The sequence below is a fragment of the Onychostruthus taczanowskii genome, unplaced genomic scaffold, assembly GCF_017590055.1.
Source record: "Onychostruthus taczanowskii isolate IOZ18803 unplaced genomic scaffold, ASM1759005v1 scaffold61, whole genome shotgun sequence".
Lineage (NCBI taxonomy): Eukaryota > Metazoa > Chordata > Aves > Passeriformes > Passeridae > Onychostruthus > Onychostruthus taczanowskii.
Genome location: NW_024503790.1, coordinates 5595000 through 5608804, shown reverse-complemented (window position 1 = coordinate 5608804; position 13805 = coordinate 5595000). Strand labels below are relative to the sequence as shown.

General features: G+C 46.8%; 1 protein-coding gene across 1 annotated transcript; it reads right to left on the bottom strand.

The window, feature by feature from the left end:
- Window positions 1-5581: 5581 nt before the first annotated feature.
- Window positions 5582-12870, bottom strand: TNFRSF4 (TNF receptor superfamily member 4). Its single transcript, XM_041419661.1, has 8 exons — window positions 12325-12870; window positions 11540-11662; window positions 10735-10836; window positions 10144-10210; window positions 9443-9693; window positions 7605-7734; window positions 7239-7247; window positions 5582-6202 (listed from the first exon to the last, which is right to left on the bottom strand). Exons 1-8 carry the CDS (start codon window positions 12461-12463, stop codon window positions 6145-6147), a joined length of 879 nt encoding a protein of 292 aa, XP_041275595.1. The 5' UTR covers window positions 12464-12870; the 3' UTR covers window positions 5582-6144.
- Window positions 12871-13805: the final 935 nt, after the last annotated feature.

Genomic DNA, 13805 nt, shown 5'->3' with positions numbered 1-13805 from the left:
AGCAAACTGCCCTAAACCCCAACCTTTCCCTAAACCCATCCCAACTTTCCCTAAACCCATCCCAACTTTCCCTAAACCCATCCCAACTTTCCCTAAACCCATCCCAACTTTCCCTAAACCCATCCCAACTTTCCCTAAACCCATCCCAACTTTCCCTAAACCCATCCCAACTTTCCCTAAACCCATCCCAACTTTCCTTAAACCCATCCCAACTTTCCCTAAACCCATCCCAACCTTTCCCTCTTTCCCATCCCAGCCTTTCCCTAACCCCACCCCAACCTTTCCCTCTTTCCCATCCCAACTTTCCCTAAACCCATCCCAACTTTCCCTAAACCCACCCCAACCTTTCCCTAAACCCATCCCAACCTTTCCCTAAACCCATCCCAACTTTCCCTAAACCCATCCCAACTTTCCCTAAACCCATCCCATCCTTTCCCTAAACCCATCCCAACCTTTCCCTAAACCCATCCCAACTTTCCTTAAACCCACCCCAACCTCTCCCTAAAACCCCATCCCAGCCTTTCCCTCTTTCCCATCCCAACTTTCCCTCTTTCCCATCCCAACCTTCCCAACCCCACCCCCCGTGCCCCTGCCCCTCCCAGCTGCCGTTTCTCTCGGCAAAACCTCCAATTTCTTTCTTTATTTCTCTATTTCTCTTTTTTTTCCTAAAACCCCTCGGGGATTTTTCCCTGCTCTTTGTCTGGTGTCGCCCTTTGAGGCACCCGGCCCCGTCAGGTGTCGGAACTTTCCGCTCCCGGGGCCCGGAGGCAGCGCTGACCTTTCGGATTTATCGGATTTATTTATCGGATTGATGATCGGATTTATCAGCGCGATCATTTCCCCGCCTCGGCTGCGGGGTTTTCTCGGCAGCTCCGCCTCTGGCCGCTGACATTTCCCCTCCATGCTCGCCCTGCTCGGGCCCCACACGCACGGCTCGCTTCCCTCCCCACAGAAACTCCTTCTGCCAAAAGGTTCCCCTCTTTGGGCTGCAAATTTGGGGGCTCCACGGGGAAAATCCCAAAAATCTGACATTGCCAGAAAGCTGTAGTGAAATCCTCACCCCCAAAAACTCACTCAGCACACTCCCCAAAGAGGGGAACCTTCTTTGGGCTCCAAATTTGGGGACTCCACGGGGAAAATCCCAAAAATCTGACATTGCCAGAAAGCTGGAGTGAAATCCTCACCCCAAATCCATCAAAATCCCCAAAAATCCTTCCCAAAAACTCAGCACACTCCATGGAAAGGTTCCCCTCTTTGGACTCCAAATTTGGGGACTCCACGGGGAAAATCCCAAAAAAATCTGACATTCCCAGAGGGAAACCTGGGGGGAAATCCATCAAAATCCCCAAAAATCCTTCCCAAAATCCCACCCTGCATTCCCCTATGGAAAATTCCTCTTTTTAGGCAAAAACGGGGGCTCCACAAGGAAAATCCCAAAAAAATCTGACATTCCCAGAGGGAAACCTGGGGTGAAATCCATCAAAATCCCAGGATCCTTCCCCAAACCCAACTGTTCACATCCCTGCCTTCCCCTGGGAAAAATTCTCCTTTCTTGCTTCCAAATTTGGTGACTCCATGAGGAAAATCCCAAGAAATCAGACATTCCCAGAAACCCCAAATCCATTAAAACCCCAGAATCCTTCCCAAAAAAAACCCCACTGACCACATCCCTGCTTCCCCTGGGAAAAAATTCACCTGGGGGTCAGGGAAGATTCCAACCCTAAATTCCAAAGCAGGATGGAAAAGAGGGAAAAATGTCCCAGACTGAATCCCTTTTCCACCCTGGGGTTCCCAAACCCCAAGGATGGGATTTGGGGAGAAATCCATGGATTCCTGGAGCTGTGTCCATGAGAACATGGGAATGTTCTCACCCACAGGACATCCCCGAGGGTTTTCGAGGAATTTGGGGTTGGAGTCAAATGGGTTTTGGGATAGGATGAGGAGAAATGACCTCAAATTGTGCCAGGGATTGGGATTTCCTCATGGAAAATGGGGTCAGGCCTTGGGAAAAGGGCAGAATTCCCATCCCTGGAGGAATTCCTGGATGTGGCACTCAGGGATCAGTCACAGACAGAACGAGGAGAAACGGCCAAAAATTGTGCCAGGGGAATTTGGGTTGGGATTTCCCCATGGAAAAGGGAATCAGGCCTTGGGAAAGGCTGGGATTCCCATCCCTGGAGGAATTCCTGGATGTGGCACTCAGGGTTCAGTCACAGGTCGAGTTCTGGGACAGAATGAGGAGAAATGGCCAAAAAATTGTGCCAGGGGAATTTGGGTTGGGATTTCCCCAGGGATAAAGGGAGTCAGGCCTTGGGAAAAGGGCAGAATTCCCATCCCTGGAGGAATTCCTGGATGTGGCACTCGGGGATCAGTCACAGACAGAACGAGGAGAAACGGCCAAAAAATTGTGCCAGGGGAATTTGGGTTGGGATTTCCCCATGGAGAACGGAATCAGGCCTTGGGAAAGGCTGGGATTCCCATCCCTGGAGGAATTCCTGGATGTGGCACTCAGGGTGAGCATCACTCTGACCCTGCAGAGCTTTTCCAGCCCCAAGAATTCCTGGGAATTCTCCTGTGCCTACACCTCCCCCTTTTCCTGCAGCCTGCTCTCCGCCCAAACGACGGGATTTGGGAGAAAGTGAAAAGAAACGACCCCAAAACAAAGGAAAGCAGCCCAAAACGAAGCAAACTGCCCTAAACCAAAAAGAAAAGCAGCCCAAAAAGAAGCAAAGCAGCCCAAAAAGAAGGAAAGCAGCCCGGGAGCTCACGTCAGCAGCACCGGAACGTTCTCCGCCGCGGTTTCGGTTTCCTGGCGCCGATTTTTTTGCTGATTAGGGGAGAAAAAGAAACCATGAGCTCATCCTGCCCTGAAGAATCGCTCACAGGAGAATTTCAGAGTGGTTAGGCCCGGCTTAAGTCCAGCAAGGCCGAGCTTTGAAATGGTCTTCACCCCACAGGGTGGGATTTCCGTTCCCACATTGTGGAATAATGGGTGGAGGTCTCCAGGATTTTTGGGATTTTTGGAGGGAAGTCCCCCGGGCTCTGGGGGAAATAAATGTGCCTTAGGCTGGGCTTAAAACCCCTTAGGCCGGACCCAAAGGGGGTGTTAGCCATGGCATGGAGGCCTCTGTCACCCCACGGAGAGGATTGAGAGAGAGGGGGAAGCGCTGGAGAATTCCTGAGCAGGAAATTTCCATGGAAAGGGCTTGGAAAGGAGGGAATTGCTGCCAGGGAGGCTTGGGGAAAATGGTATTTTTTCCACTCAAAATAAAATTATTATCCAGGGAAAAACAGATTTTTTTTTTTCCTCAGAAATACAATTATTATCCAGGGCCTCAAAATAAAATTATTATTCAGGGGAAAATGAGATTTTTTTCCCCGTATGGAGTACAGTTCTTATCTAAGGAAAAATGGGATTTTTTCCCTCAAGTATGCAATTATTATCCAGGGAAAAATGGGATTTTTTCCCTCAAGTATGCAATTATTATCCAGGGGAAAATGGGATTTTTCCCCCTCAGGATTGTGATTATTATCCAGGGAAAATTAAAATTCCCCTTTTTTGCTTCCAAATTTGGTGTGTCCATGAGGAAAATCCTAAAAAATTTGATATTCCCAAAGGGAAAGCAACTTAGACAGAGGGAAAACCCAGGAAAAAAAAAATCAGAAAAAAAAAAAAAAAGGAAATAAAAACCTAGGAAAACCCAGGAAAAAAACTTGAAAAACCTAAAAAAAAAAAAAAAAAAGAAAAGAAAAATTCAGGGGAAAAAAAATCCAGAAAAATGCAGGAAAAGCCTGGGAAAAATCAGAAAAAAATCCAAAAAAAAAATCCAAAAACTCCTGGAAAAACCCCAAGCCCGGCCCCTGTGAAGTTTTTTTTCCATCTCTGGTGGCAAAATTGAGTCAAAATCAAATTCAGGAGAACAAAAAAAAAATCTGGAGATAACGGAGACGGAAAATCGTCACCGGGGAGACCCAAAAAAGGCAAAACCACCAAGCAGGAAGTGAAGCCAAAATCATTTCTGAGCCAATTATTGCTGCTGGTTAATTAAAAATTAATTAGGAATTCTTTCCTTCTGGGAAAATGAAGGGAAATGTTCAATTTGTGCATGGGAGGGTTTGGAAAGAAGGGGAAAATTGAATTTAGTTGGGTTTTTTTCAGGGAGGTTGAAATGTTGGTAGGTTTGGTTCAGTTTTTATCCAAAATTGGAGAAGTATGGGGTTTATGTGGAAGCTGAAGGGTTAATTATCCAGGGAAAATGGGGTTTTTCCCTCAGGAATGTGATTATTACCCAGGGAAAAATGAGATTTTTTTTTCCCTCAGGAATGTGATTATCATCAAGGGAAAATGGGATTTCTTCCCCTCAGGAATGTGATTATTTATCTTTTTTTTTCCAGTGAAAAATGGGATTATTTTTCCCTCAGGAATGTGATTATTATCCAAGGAAAAATTGAATTTTTTCCCTCAGGAATGTGATTATTATCCAGGGAACAAACTGAGATTTTTTTCCCTCAGGAATGTGATTATCATCAAGGGAAAATGGGATTTCTTCCCCTCAGGAATGTGATTATTTATCATTTTTTTCCAATAAAAAATGGGATTATTTTCCCCTCAGGAATATGATTATTATCCAGGGAACAAATGGGATTTTTCTCCCTCAGGAATGTGATTTTTTATCTTTTTTTTTCCAGTGAAAAATGGGATTATTTTTCCCTCAGGAATGTGATTATTATCCAGGGAACAAATGGGATTTTTCTCCCTCGGAATATGATTATTATCCAGGGAACAAATGGGATTTTTCTCCCTCAGGAATGTGATTTTTTGGTCGTTTTTTTCCAAGGAAAAACGGGATTATTTTTCCCTCAGGAATGTGATTATTATTCAGGGAAAAATGGGATTTTCTCCCTCAGGAATACAGTTGTTATCTAGGGAAAAATGGAATTTTTTCTCCTCAGGAATGTGATTATTTATCATTTTTTTCCAAGGAAAAATGGGAATTTTTTTCCCTCTGGAATGTGATTATTATCCAGGGAAAAATGGGAATTTTCTCCCTCAGGAATGTGATTATTTATCATTTTTTTCCAAGGAAAAATGGGATTTTTTTCTCCTCAGGAATGTGGTTATTTGTCATTTTTTTCCAAGGAAAAATGAGATTATTTTTCCCTCAGGAATGAGATTATTATCCAGGGGAAAATGGAATTTTTTCCCCTCGGGAATGTGGTTATTTGTCGTTTTTTCCAAGGAAAAATGAGATTATTTTTCCCTCAGGAATGTGATTATTTATCATTTTTTCCAATGAAAATGGGATTTTTCCCCTCAGGAGTGTGATTATTTATCACTTTTTCCAATGAAAATGGGATTTTTCCCCTCAGGAATGTGATTATTTATCACTTTTTCCAATGAAAATGGGATTTTTTCCCTCAGGAACGCGCTCATTTGCCATTTTCCCGGTGGATTTCAATCCCAGCCCTTCCCTCATTCCCAGGCTGTCCCATCTCCCTGGGATTTTCCCATTTTTCCCAAACACACACCAGGATCTGTTTTTCCAAGTTTATTCCCCCAAACCCCCTTTGTACACAATACAAACGTTCCTATACACTGTATAAACCCCTTTGGATATGTATAACATATAAAAAATCCCAAATCTCCCAAATCCAGGGATTTCAAGACCTCTTGGATCCCTGCATCCATTCCCTGCTGGATTTTTTGGGATGTGGGTTTAAAATTCCCATTTTTTTGAGGAGTTTTCTGATGATATTTGGAGGGAAAATCACTCCAGGATGATAAAAAATTCAATTTTTTTTTCTGGAATTTCCACGGAAATATTTCAAATTCATCAAAAGGACACCTCGGGCTCCTCCCACACATTCCAGAGTTTGGGATTTGCTCCCAAAAAATTTCCTTTCCAAATTTTTGTGGAAAAGCAATTAGAGAAGGAAAATTGATTTCATGAAGTGCGGATTGAGTTTGACTTAATCCTGGTTTTAGAGCTCAAGGATTTGCCCAAAGGAAAAAAAAAACACACAAAATTCCCTCAGGAATTCTCCCAAATTCCAAAGAGCCTCTAATTAAGTGCTAATTAAGCAAAGCCAGCCCTAATTAGTCCCAGTGCTCCCTCAGCTCCTCGGGAGCAGCCCAAGGTGGGGTCAGTTTTTGATGAGGCTGGAATTGGAATCGATCTGCTCCTCCTGGATGGGGATCCGGAAGGGAATGGTCCAGGGAAAAAGGGAATGGTCCAGGAAAATAAGGAATGGTCCAGGAATACAGGAAATGGTTCTAGGAAAATAGCGAATGCACCAGGAAAACAGGGAATGGTCCAGGAAAACAGGGAATGGTTCCAGGGAAAAAGGGAATGGTTCTAGGAAAATAGGGAATGCACCAGGAAAACAGGGAATGGTCTAGGAAAACAGGGAATGGCTCAGGAAAACAGGGAATGGTTCCAGGAAAACAGGGAATGGTTCTAGGAAAATAGGGAGTGGTTCTAGGAAAACAGGGAATGGTTCTAGGAAAACAGGGAGTGGTTCTAGGAAAACAGGGAGTGGTTCTAGGAAAACAGGGAATGGTCCAGGAAAAAAGGGAATGGTCCAGGGAAAAAGGGAATGGTTCCAGGAAAACAGGGAATGGTTCTAGGAAAATAGGGAGTGGTTCTAGGAAAACAGGGAATGTTCCAGGAAAACAGGGAATGGTCCCAGGAACACAGGGAATGGCCCAGGAAAAAAAGGGAATGCTCTAGGAACACAGGGAATGTTCCAGGAGTCAGTGCCCGGGGAGGGAGCAGGAATCTCGGTTCTGGTGGGATTTGGGGTCACTCCTTGGCCTGGCAGCAATCCAGGAATGCCAAACGCAGGGCCCGCCATGAACGGGAGGCAGCGGCCACTGGATCCTGGCTTTAGGCTGCTCTGCCACTGGATCCTGGCTTTAGGCTGCTCTGCCACTTGATCCTGGCTTTAGGCTGCTCTGCCACTGGATCCTGGCTTTAGGCTGCTCTGCCACTTGATCCCGATTCCAGAGCTCAGTTCTGCCACTGGATCCTGGCTTTAGGCTGCTCTGCCAATTAATCCTGGTTTTAGGCTGCTCTGCCACTTGATCCCGATTCCAGAGCTCAGTTCTGCCACTCCATCCCAATTTTAAAACTCACCTTTGCCACTTAATCCCTATTTTAGAGCTCAGTTCTGCCACTGGATCCTGGTTTTAGGCTCAGTTTTGCTACTTAATCCCGATTTTAGAGCTCAGCTCTTCCCAGCTGGACCTTTCCCAAGTTTGCAGGAGAATTCAGGACATTTCAATTTCCATGAAGGCAAAAAAAAATCCCATTTTACTCTTGGAATTTGCTTCTGGATCCTGCCAGGAAGAGAATTGCTGGCCTAAAACCAGGGAATTCTGGGATGAAGGGAAAATCAGGGAGAAGGAATGAAAATCTGGGACACTGAGCTCCTAATCCTGACCTCTGGAATTCCCTGCATTCCTAATTAAGAATTCTTTTATTAATTCTCAAATTTCTAACAGGGGGCCCTGATGAAGGTTTGTCCTGGTTTTTTTAATCCCATAAAAAGGGAACTCACTGGATTATTTTTTCCCTGGATTTTTTATCCCATAAAAATGGAACTCACTGTGCTGGGTGCTCCTCCCAGGCCCATTCCTGGTTTTTTTCTGGGCTGCTTGGATGATCAGGAGCAGGATGGAAATTCCACTCACCATCAGCAGGATCAGGCACAGGAGGAGCAGGGATAAAGAGCCTGGAAAGAGAATGGAAAAATTCCCTAAAAAACAAAGATTCCTGGTTCTGGATGGAGTTCCCAAATTCCAGAGGGAGAATCCAGAACTCTGGGAATGGAGAGGTCCAGCTGCCAGGGAAGTGTGGGATCCTGGAATGCTGTGTGAAAACACAGGAAAGAATTCAGAGGAAGTGGGAATTCCCTTCCCAGGAAAGCAGTTCCAGCTGGAAATGTGGGATCTTGGAATGTTCTGTGAAATACAGAAAAAACTTCTGAGAAAATGGGAATTCCCTTCCCAGGAAAGCAGTTCCAGCTGGAAATGTGGGATCTTGGAATGTTCTGTGAAATACAGAAAAAACTTCTGAGAAAATGGGAATTCCCTTCCCAGGAAAGGTGCTTTACAGGGAAATGTGGGATCCTGGAATGCTGTGTGAAACACAGAGAAGGATTCAGAGAAACTGAGAATTCCCTTCCCAGGAAAGCAGACTCAGATGGAAATGAGGGATCCTGGAATGCTGTGTGAAACACAGAGGATTCAGGGAAATTGGGAATTCCCTTCCCAGGAAAGCAGCTCCAGCTGGGACTGTGGGATCCTGGAATGCTGTGTGAAAACACAGGAAAGAATTCAGAGGAAGTGGGAATTCCCTTCCCAGGAAAGCAATTCCAGCTGGGATTGTGGGATCCTGGAATGCTGTGTGAAACACAGAGGATTCAGGGAAATTGGGAATTCCCTTGCCAGGAAAGCAGCTCCAGCTGGGACTGTGGGATCCTGGAATGCTGTGTGAAACACAGAGGATTCAGGGAAATTGGGAATTCCCTTGCCAGGAAAGCAGACTCAGATGGAAATGTGGGATCCTGGAATGCTGTGTGAAACACAGAGGATTCAGGGAAATTGGGAATTCCCTTCCCAGGAAAGCAGACTCAGATGGAAATGTGGGATCCTGGAATGCTGTGTGAAACACAGAGAAGGATTCAGGGAAATTGGGAATTCCCTTGCCAGGAAAGCAGCTCCAGCTGCACTCCCTGCCCGTCCTCACCCCATCCAGGCTCCGCGCGAACGCCGGGATCCCGACAAACCACGGGGATCTCCCTGGGGCTGGACGCTCTGGAGCTGTTCTCGGGGAATTCCGTGGGAAAGGGGCTCCTGTTTTCTGGGAATTCCCTTCCCAGGAAAGCAGACTCAGATGGAAATGTGGGATCCTGGAATGCTGTGTGAAACACAGAGGATTCAGGGAAATTGGGAATTCCCTTGCCAGGAAAGCAGCTCCAGCTGGGACTGTGGGATCCTGGAATGCTGTGTGAAACACAGAGGATTCAGGGAAATTGGGAATTCCCTTGCCAGGAAAGCAGACTCAGATGGAAATGTGGGATCCTGGAATGCTGTGTGAAACACAGAGGATTCAGGGAAATTGGGAATTCCCTTGCCAGGAAAGCAGACTCAGATGGAAATGTGGGATCCTGGAATGCTGTGTGAAACACAGAGAAGGATTCAGGGAAATTGGGAATTCCCTTGCCAGGAAAGCAGACTCAGATGGAAATGTGGGATCCTGGAATGCTGTGTGAAACACAGAGGATTCAGGGAAATTGGGAATTCCCTTCCCAGGAAAGCAGACTCAGATGGAAATGTGGGATCCTGGAATGCTGTGTGAAACACAGAGAAGGATTCAGGGAAATTGGGAATTCCCTTGCCAGGAAAGCAGCTCCAGCTGCACTCCCTGCCCGTCCTCACCCCATCCAGGCTCCGCGCGAACGCCGGGATCCCGACAAACCACGGGGATCTCCCTGGGGCTGGACGCTCTGGAGCTGTTCTCGGGGAATTCCGTGGGAAAGGGGCTCCTGTTTTCTGGGAATTCCGTGGGAAAGGGGTCCCTGTTGTCCAGGAATTCCGTGGGAGAGGGATGTGGGCCAGGGCTGCTGCTGCACTGGGCATCCTCTGTGCCCGTGCCAGCCCGGAGCGTGCTCTTCCCAAAACTGCTGCAGCTGGAAAAGAAATTCCAGAGGGTTTGCCAACGTGGAATCATTCCTAAATCCCGTCCGCACAATCCCAATCTGTGTTTTATCCCTACAAATTTGGGATTTTATCCCTACATCCCACAGGAATGCTGTGTTATCCCAAAGTTATTGCTGGAAAAAAACGATGTGGGATTTTTTCCCCAACTGATTCAGGCACAGGAATTTTTTGTTTCCAAAAAAAAACATCCGAGAAGTTTTAAAAAAAAGGTGGAAAATCCTAAAAATCCCTTCAGGATCCTAAAAATCCCAAAGGACGGGATTCATGGCAGTTAAATCCAGGCTTATTCCAATTTATTTCCCTGGATTTGGGCTTTTCTTGGAAAAATGAACCTGCCAGAGCTGCTCGGAGCATTTTGCACCCAAAAAGAATTTTTTCCCCCCAAAAAAGGATTTTTTTCCCCAAAAAAGGATTCGTACTTGGTCCAAGGCTGGCAGTTCTTGTTCCCTCCTCTGGAGAAAGTCCCTTCGGGACATCGGGAGCACTCTGGGGAAAAAAGGGATTATCCAGGGAAGTGGCAGAATTCCCAGATTTATCCACTGGGTGATTATGGAAATTATCAGGGATTATCAATTATGGAAATTACCCAGGAAAGTGGCAGAATTCCCAGATTTATCCACTGGGTAATTCTGGATTATCCAGGATTATTAATTGGATATTATCTGGGAGGATCCCCCAATTCCAGCCAGGAATTGCCACATGGGAGGCAGGATTTTGGGAAGGCTGGCACATCCCAGAATTCCAAAGGGAATTCCAGCTGGTACATGCCTGAACTCACTGCTTCCCAAGGAAATTCCCAAATCCCAACTCACCTCTTCCCAAGGAAATTCCCAATCCCAACTCACCCCTTCCCAAGGGAATTCCAGACCCCATTCACCCCTTCCCAAGGGAATTCCAGACCCCAACTCACCCCTTCCCAAGGGAATTCCAGACACCCTTCACCCCTTCCCAAGGGAATTCCAGACCCCATTCACCCCTTCCCAAGGGAATTCCAGACCCCATTCACTCACCCCTTCCCACAGGAGCCCCCCCGGCCGGCTGGAATCCCGCCTGGCACGCGCAGACCCTGTCCGAGGTTTTCTCGCACGGCTTCACCTCCACGCTGCCCTTCCCTGGCCAGGGCAGAAATTCATTAATTCCTTCATTAACAGCAACAATTAACTCCTCGGGGGGTTTGGGTTTTTGTGTGTAGGAGCTGCAGAATTCGGCAATTTAACAATTAGTTCACGATTCGTAATCAATCATTAATTTAACAACTGAATCGTTCAATGATTTTGTTTGAGGACAGTGATTTTCAGGTAGGGCCTCACAACCGAGGTGGGATCAGCCAGAAAAAGACCCAAAATGAGATTTTATTCCCTCCTAAATTCCCTCAAAAAGGGATTTTTCTCTCAAAATGGGATTTTCTCCCCCAAAATAGGGAATTTTCCCCTCTCAAAAAAGGGAGTTTTTATCCCAAAATGGGACTTTCCCCCCAAAAAGGGATTGCTCCCCTCAAAAGGGATTTTTGCCCTCCAGAGAGAGATTTTTTCCCTCAAAAATGCCCCAGGAAAGGGTTTTTCCCCCCAAAAAATGATTTTCCCCTCCAAAAAGGGATTTTATTTTCATCAAAATGGGATTTTTCCCTTCAAAAGGGATTCTATCCCCAAAAAGGGATTTTCTCCCCCTACCTCCAAAACGCCCCAAACCTGTGAAATTTTTTCTGCAAAAAGGCTTTTTTTTCCCCTCAAAAATGGGATTCCCCCCCCACCCCCAAAAAGGGATTTTTTTTCCCCTAAAATGAGATTTTTTTTTCCCCCAAATGCCAGCACTCACGGGTGTTGCAGATGGTGCAGCTGTGGCAGAAGCCGTGGTGGTGCCTGGAGCTGAAATATCCATCCTGGCACGGCGAGCACACGGTGTCGGCCGAGGCCGTGCAGCGGCTCCGCATCCTCTCCCCTAAAAACACCCAAAAATCGACATTCAGTGGGATCCTGAGGGTAAAAATCCTGAATTTCATCCTTTGGGAACAGTCTGTCACTGGCCTGGGGAGCGCACAGTGTTGGCTGACTACACATCCTCTCCCCTAAAAAACTCCCCAAAAATTGGGATTCAGTGGGGTCCTGAGGGGAAAAAAATCCTAATTTTTAACCTTGGGAATAAATTGGGACTGGCTGGGATCGTGAGGGGAAAAATCCTAAATTTCCCCCTTTGGGATCAAATGGTGCCCAGAATTTTTTTTTCTTAAGAAAAATCCCTGGAAGTTTGGCCAGGAGGAAAAATCAACATTTAATGGAGCGGCTGAAAAGGGCTGGGGAGGGCTGAAATTGGAGGAAAATGCCCCAAATTTTTGTCCCAGTGGATCCCAAATATCCCTTCCAGAGTAAGGTAAAAACGTTTAGGAAATGCCCCTGGACTGAGCCATTTAGGAAGCAAAAAAACATCCAAAAAAAGTTAAAAACCACTCTCAAAAAGGATGATTTTTCCATTTTTTTGGGTCTAAAACTTATTTTTATCAGTCTAGAAAGTATTACACTAAAAATAGGTATTACACTAAGAAAAAATTCGATATACCCCTAAAGCCCGGCTCTCCCACCCCAGCCCCCGCGGCGGGCACTCACCGGGGGCGCAGTCGCTGCAGCATTTGTCACGGAAACTGTATTGGTGCTCCTGGCATTCCAAGCCCAGGGAACCGGGAATGGGCACGGCCAGGAGCCAGCAGAGAGCGGGAAAATTCCAGGGAATCCTTGGAAGCGCCATTCCTCCTCAGGGAGCCGCTCCCTCAGGGCACCGTCCGTCCCCTCACGGCACCTTTCCCCTCACGGCGCCTCCTCCCTCAGGGCGCTTTTTCCCTCACGGAGCCGTTCCCCTCACGGCTCTTCTTCCCTCACAGAGCCGTTCCCCTCACAGTGCCTTTCCCCTCACGGAGCCGTTCCCCTCACGGCTCTTCTTCCCTCACAGAGCCGTTCCCCTCACAGAGCCTTTCCCCTCACGGCGCCTTCTCCCTCAGGGCTTTTTCCCTCACAGAGCCGTTCCCCTCACGGCGCTTTTTCCCTCACGGAGCCGTTCCCCTCACGGCGCTTCTTCCCTCACAGAGCCGTTCCCCTCACGGCACCTTTCCCCTCACGGTGCTTCTTCCCTCACGACGCCTTTTCCCTCACAGAGCCGTTCCCCTCACGGTGCTTCTTCCCTCACGGAGCCGTTCCTCTCACGGCACCTTTCCCCTCATGGAGCCGTTCCCCTCATGGAGCCGTTCCCCTCACGGCTCCGTTCCCCTCAGGGCGCTGTGAGGGCCCCGAGAGCGGGAACGGCTCCGGGCGGGGACATTTGCGGGAAATTCCCGCTTTTCTCCACGCCCCTTCCCGCTCCCGGTTTGGGGTTTTTCAGCAGGAAAAGGAAATGCTGAGCTTGAGAAGGGTTTAAGGGGTAAAAGGAGCCCTCAAGCGAGGGAAATCCCGGTGGGAATGGCTGGAAAAGCAGGTATGGAGGAGCGCTGTGGGAATGTCCTGGCTGAGGTGGGGAAATAGCGGGAATTCCGTTTTCCAGACTGCTGGAGTTCCAGCCAGGAGCTCAGTTAAGTTCTAGGAGAGCTCCCTGGCATCACTGAATCCACAAAATAGTGGGAATTAAGGAATTTCATTTTTCAGCCTATTAGAATGGGATCCAGGCTCTCAATTTTAGGTGTTCCAGCTGCCTGGAATTGCAGCTTTACCTTCACCGACTCCAGAAAATACTGGGAATCGGAGATTAGAATGCTCGTGTTGTCCCAAAATTAAACTGGGATGGTGTTGGCAAAATCTCTTCATAGATAAATTACAATTATCAGCTGATTTTACTGGAATTTTTGTGTTTAAACTCATTTTATCGGAGATTATCCATGGAATTTATTCCTCTTATCCCCTCCAGCCCTGACAAACCTTAAAAGCAGCAGAATTTCCAAAGCATGGAGAGAAATATTTAATGGAAAACAAACAAAAAAAAATGGATATAAAACCTTTTATCCAAGGAATTTAATAAAAACATCAAATAAAGAGCAGGAAAAGGGAAAGAGGGACAGCAGTTCCTGTATTTACATTATATTAAGAATAAATTTAATCAAATA

Bases quoted from the DNA above. Each gene is read 5' to 3' on its own strand.
- TNFRSF4 (XM_041419661.1), bottom strand. From the start codon at position 12,463: ATGGCGCTTCCAAGGATTCCCTGGAATTTTCCCGCTCTCTGCTGGCTC. The intron at 11,663-12,324 runs GTGAGTGCCCGC...GGGTGTTTTTAG, and splicing joins CTGCAGCGACTGCGCCCCCG to GGGAGAGGATGCGGAGCCGC. The intron at 9,694-10,143 runs GTACGAATCCTT...TTTCTTTTCCAG, and splicing joins AACTGCCAGCCTTGGACCAA to CTGCAGCAGTTTTGGGAAGA.